Consider the following 4,255-nt stretch of genomic DNA (forward strand, 5'->3'; position numbering starts at 1 on the left):
ATATTTAGACGTTTTATCCTGATATCATATCACATTGTTCCAAATTTGGATTAATTATTTAATTTTTGTTTTGCCATTTCCATCGTTTATTGTTCGCTTCTGTGTTGCTATTTATTCTAGTCTGCCTGTTTCCTGAAGAAAAAAAATCCGATCTGATGTAGGCTCTAATGAATAAAACTTTTTTTTTTGATTACCCAAAGTTTATTGGTGTTCTTCTTGTATAATTCAAATTATAAATGATATAACTAAACAAATTAATAATTAATTAGGTGGAGCTGTGAGCTTGAATTTGTCACCGCATCATCCTATGCAATGTGGTGAATTAGTATTGCTCATTATTGTCTATAGGCTATTTTAGTCATTTAAATAGCATGGGTTATCTTAATATATTGATTAATTACATTGTATAGCATAAAAAAGCCTTGAACATAAAACAACAGGACAAAAATATAGTTGATGACTAGACATAATCATTTCATGACTCTAGACACTTCTTTGTGAAGACAGTAGCATAATACAGTGAAATAATATGTTCTTTAGCCATTCAAAAACAGTTGTCATGTGCGTGGGTAAAATTTACCCGCTGGCGCTTTTAGGTATACAGCGACCCCTGGCGGTTCTAGTGTTAAATATGTAATTTATACAATTTTATTTAATTACATAGTCAATTATAAGCACTTTAAAAAAAATTCATATTAATAATAATTACTGTAATTGTTTTAAATTAGCAATTTTCTAAATAGCTTCAAAACATAGGCTAAATAATTAAATATTTAATAAAATATTTAATTTATACCATTTTTATTTAATTACTTATTTAATTATACATGAATTACAAATGAATAATAATTACTGTAATTGTTTTGATTATAACATTTTCTAAATACAGCTACAAAACACAGGCTACAAGCAAAAAGTAAATAATAAAGAAAAACAAAGAGACATATTACAATCAATACATTTTTAGGCCGCTTTAAGTATCTGGAAGTTTCTAGAACTTATTTAATTATAAGTACTTTATAAAATAATTACAAACGTATAATAATTACTGTAATTGTTTTGAGGTAATTTTCTAAATATAGGCCAAATATTTAAATATTTAATTAAATGTTTAATTTATACCATTTTTATTTAATTACAAGTACTTTTTAGCAAAAATAATTACAGTAATTATTATTAATTTGTAATTAAGTCATTTTCAAATAAGGTTTCAAAAAACAAGCTAAATATTTAAATATTTAATTTATACCATTTTTATTTAATTACTTATTTAATTCTAAGCACTTTTCTTGAATAATTACAAATACAATCTTTATTGTTTTTATATAAGCCATTTTATAAATACATACTTCAAAACAAAGGCTACAAGCAAATAGTCAGTAATAAAGAAGCATATTGCCAGCAATAAACAATAGGGATGTAACGATTCACTCAACTCACGATTCGATTTGAGTCACGATTTTGATTTCACGATTCGATTCGATTCACGATTTCTTTTTTTAACAAAATGAGATTTAAGACAAATGATAAATTAAATGTGTCCTTTTATTATTGCTTGGACAAAATGCTGTACGTTTCTTTGTGAAATTTAAATATAACACTATAATAATATACTAATATAGCACTTGTAAATTATTGCTCTTTTGTTGGTTTTGATTGCTTCTATTGTCCTCATTTGTTAGTCGCTTTGGATAAAAGCGTTTGCTAAATAACAAAATTCTAATATAATGTAATGTAAATAACAAAACTACTTTTTTTTTAAACAAGCCCCAAATCAAATAAATAAGTAAAACAAATAAAATAAATTCATATAAAAAAATGTAAACAAAGAGTGCATTGCATCTCTAAGCGCTGAAAGATTCTAGACAAGCACACTGAAGGACTTTTCTGTTTTTCTAAGCATTATTGCTGATCTGTTTTGACATTTGTGATGTTTTCGGAATCCTTGAAGAGAAAATTGTGAGGCATGGAGAATCACTTTTTCTCCCACCCCTAATTAATATGCAATGGGAAAATATATTATGTGTGCTTTTATTTGACTCTCTGATCCACAGTACCGCTCTTACTCCAGCTGGTGTGGTCATAGAAACAGTATTAGAAATGAGTATAAATAAGTATAAGCCTGTATGAATGATAAACACTGCATCATCATATCACACGGGCTGTATTTAACTCTTCTGGAGCGTGTTGCCCTTTGCAGCCGTGGCCTGTGACTCGGCTCAAGCAGTCCCATAACTCACAGCCGGACGGGCGAGGACGCACCTGTCGCCCGTGTTTGAACATCAAGGTCAAGGCCTACTGTAAGTAGGGTGGCAAGTGAATAAATAGCTTCCAATGATTCTTTATGAGCAGCGAGCATTTGAAAATCGAATCAATTTGCAAGTGAAGTGACAAAACATATACACAACAATAAATATAAAAATTTCGCAGGAATACTATAAGAGATGTAATGCAATCTTCAGTTTGATCAACAATAACAAAAAAAAAAATAGTAATACAAATAAAAATAATTGTTGCTGTTAAAATAAATAATAATTGTTGTTATAATAAATACATAATAGCAGTAACTATTATTATTATTATTGTACATATAAAGTTTTGATTGATATAGTGCAGAAATACTATGAGAGATGTAATGCAATCTTCAGTTTGATCAACAATAACAACAAAAAAATAGTAATACAAATAAAAAATAATTTTTGCTGTTAAAATAAACAATAATTGTTGTTATAATAAATACATAATAGCAGTAACTATTATTATTATTATTGTACATATAAAGTTTTGATTGATATAGTCTAATGATTATTTAACACAAAATAAATCAAAACTAAAACATCAGTTCTGCATCAGGTAAATATTCTGCCAATGTATTAAAACATCCCACTATGCTATAACTGATTTTTAATAATAATAATAATAACTGTTATTATAAACTATTATTTTCATTATTATTGTGCATATTAAGTTGGATTGATTTAGTCTAACGATTATCAAAAATTTAATTATTATATAATTATAATTACATTAATTATTATATAATTGTCTAATGATTATTTATTTTACACTTTTAAATACTTCAAAATGCATTAATTCTCCCAGACAATATAATGGTCTGTCTGGCCTTTAAGTTCATAAAGCACATAGCCATTAAAGCAAAAGCAAACACACTGTGGTAAGAACGCAGCCAGTGTTTTTGTTGCTCATCTAACAACAATATTATGACTAATGTGCGCAGTCAACAGATGTTCCTCTAGACGCAGATATGAGGGCAAAACATCCTCAGTGACCTCAATGAGGCCAGTGTGTGTGTGTGTCCTGGGGCTTTGACAGGCCAGCAGTGTGTGTAAGAGATAATATACAGAAACTCTTCAGTCTAATGCCTCTATACTTCTTACATTATACACATATTTTACAGTAACATTCACAGAAATGTTATCTTCTACTGTAAACCTTAAAAAGTAGGCAAACGGCTGCTAAAGTGCCATTTCAGCCCGCATTCATTGTCTTTGTGAAGGCAATCATCTGCAGGACTTAAAGGGCCGGCTCTCACCTTGCAGCCCTCACACGCGTGAACCCCATAGTGGTATCCTGACGCGCGGTCCGAACACACGCGACACTCCAGGTTCAGAGAGGTGCAGGTGAACTCGTCCTGTCCCGCCACACCTGACGCCGGGCTGGACGCGGGAGTCAGCGCATCTGACCAAGAGAGCAAACAAAACCAAACAATGTCCTTCAACAAAACAACACAAAAAGAATTATATAATAAAATAAATGTTCAAACATTAATGATCTAGACAACACAATTAGAAAACCACTATAAGTCCGAACACACGCGACACTCCAGGTTCAGAGAGGTGCAGGTGAACTCGTCCTGTCCCGCCACACCTGACGCCGGGCTGGACGCGGGAGTCAGCGCATCTGACCAAGAGAGCAAACAAAACCAAACAATGTCCTTCAACAAAACAACACAAAAAGAATTATATAATAAAATAAATGTTCAAACATTAATGATCTAGACAACACAATTAGAAAACCACTATAATAAAATGAAATAAATAATAATATGTGACCCTGGACCACAAAATAAGGGTCAATTTTTCGAAATTGAGATTAATACATCATCTGAAAGCTGAATAAATAAGCTTCCATTGATGTATGGTTTGTTAGGATAGGACAATATTTGGTCGAGATGCAACTATTTGAAAATCTGGAATCTGAGGGTGCAAAAAAATCTAAATACTGAGAAAATCAT

General features: G+C 30.6%; 1 protein-coding gene across 1 annotated transcript in view; it reads right to left on the reverse strand.

Moving 5' to 3' along the window:
• Window positions 1-4,255, reverse strand: part of LOC107728334 (peroxisome proliferator-activated receptor alpha-like) — a 48,766-nt gene that overhangs the window by 18,988 nt on the left and 25,523 nt on the right. Inside the window, exon 3 of the mRNA XM_016538474.1 lies at window positions 3,554-3,699. Coding sequence (XP_016393960.1) covers window positions 3,554-3,699 — 146 coding nt within the window. The remainder of the gene's footprint in view (window positions 1-3,553; window positions 3,700-4,255) is intronic.

This window comes from Sinocyclocheilus rhinocerous, unplaced genomic scaffold (genome assembly GCF_001515625.1).
Source record: "Sinocyclocheilus rhinocerous isolate Xijiao unplaced genomic scaffold, SAMN03320098_v1.1 scaffold3292, whole genome shotgun sequence".
In the NCBI taxonomy this organism is placed as follows: Eukaryota; Metazoa; Chordata; class Actinopteri; order Cypriniformes; family Cyprinidae; genus Sinocyclocheilus; species Sinocyclocheilus rhinocerous.